The 1,086-nt window shown below is 66.4% G+C and overlaps 1 protein-coding gene across 1 annotated transcript; it reads left to right on the forward strand.

Moving 5' to 3' along the window:
* Positions 1-4: 4 nt before the first annotated feature.
* On the forward strand, positions 5-1,066 carry TIGD5 (tigger transposable element derived 5; the record flags this gene model as incomplete). The annotated part of the gene is made up of 1 exon (XM_010157939.1): positions 5-1,066. A coding segment is annotated over one exon (1,062 nt), but the record flags the coding sequence as incomplete, so codon positions are not given.
* Between the last annotated feature and the right edge of the window lie 20 nt (positions 1,067-1,086).

Genomic DNA, 1,086 nt, shown 5'->3' on the forward strand with positions numbered 1-1,086 from the left:
GCTGCTGGCCGCCAATTTGACCGGCTCCCACAAGCTCAAGCCACTGGTGGTCGGGGGCCTTCGTGACCCCCCCAGCCTCCGCCATCACAACCAGGACAAATTCCCTGCTTGCTACCGCTACAGCCCCGAAGCCAGGTTGGGACCGGCCCTTCTCCGGGCTTGGTTCTTCGAGGACTTTGTGCCGGGTGTCAAACGCTACCTGCGCCGGAGCTGCCTGCAGCAGAAGGCCGTGCTGCTGCTCAGCTCTCCGCCACCCCCTTCTGGGACGGGCCCTGAGGATTCACCCCCACTGCAGACGCCCGACGGCTCCATCCGCGCACTCTTCCTCTCCAAGGGCCCAGCTGGGAGCAGCTCAGCTGGAGGGGGAGGCCGAATCCCAGCCCCTCTGGAGCAGGGGGTGGTGTCTGCCTTCAAACAGCTCTACAAGCGGGAATTGCTGCGCTTGGCGGTCTCGTGCGTGGCCGGTGGCAGTGGCTCCGGTGGTCCCATGGACTTCGTGCGGTCCTTCCTCCTCAAGGACATGTTGTACCTGGCCGGCCTTTCTTGGGATCTCATCCCCCCTGGCTCCATTGAGAAATGCTGGCTGCTGGGGCTGCGCGCCGCCTTCGAGCCCCAGCCTGGGGAGGAAGAGCATGGAGATGCTCCGCGTGGGGAAGAGGGCGGCGGGGACAGCAAAGTCTTTAGTGACCTGACCCACCTGGCCGCGTTGGCCTACAAGCGCCTGGCTCCCGAGGAAGTGGCCGACTGGTTGCACTTGGACGACGCGGCCCCGGGTACGGAGGAGGACGATGGGGAGGAGGATGCTGAGGAGGAAGGCGCTGGGGGCTGTGGGGCAGAGGATGAGGAGGAGGAGGCAGCTGCTGGAGATGGGGGTAGCAGAAGGGGTGGGGAAGGAGGGGACACCTTGCTGCCCACAGCTCGGGAAGCTATCAGAGGTCTGGAGACGGCGCTGCGCTGGCTGGAGGGTCAGGATCCCCGGCAAGTGGGGCCACTCAAGCTGGTGCAGCTCCGCTCCCTCATCAGCATGGCCCAGCGGCTGCCCCCCGGCGGCTGCGCCCACTCATAAGGCAGGGGGACCGGCGACAC

The sequence above is a fragment of the Eurypyga helias genome, unplaced genomic scaffold (genome assembly GCF_000690775.1).
Source record: "Eurypyga helias isolate BGI_N326 unplaced genomic scaffold, ASM69077v1 scaffold22600, whole genome shotgun sequence".
Lineage (NCBI taxonomy): Eukaryota > Metazoa > Chordata > Aves > Eurypygiformes > Eurypygidae > Eurypyga > Eurypyga helias.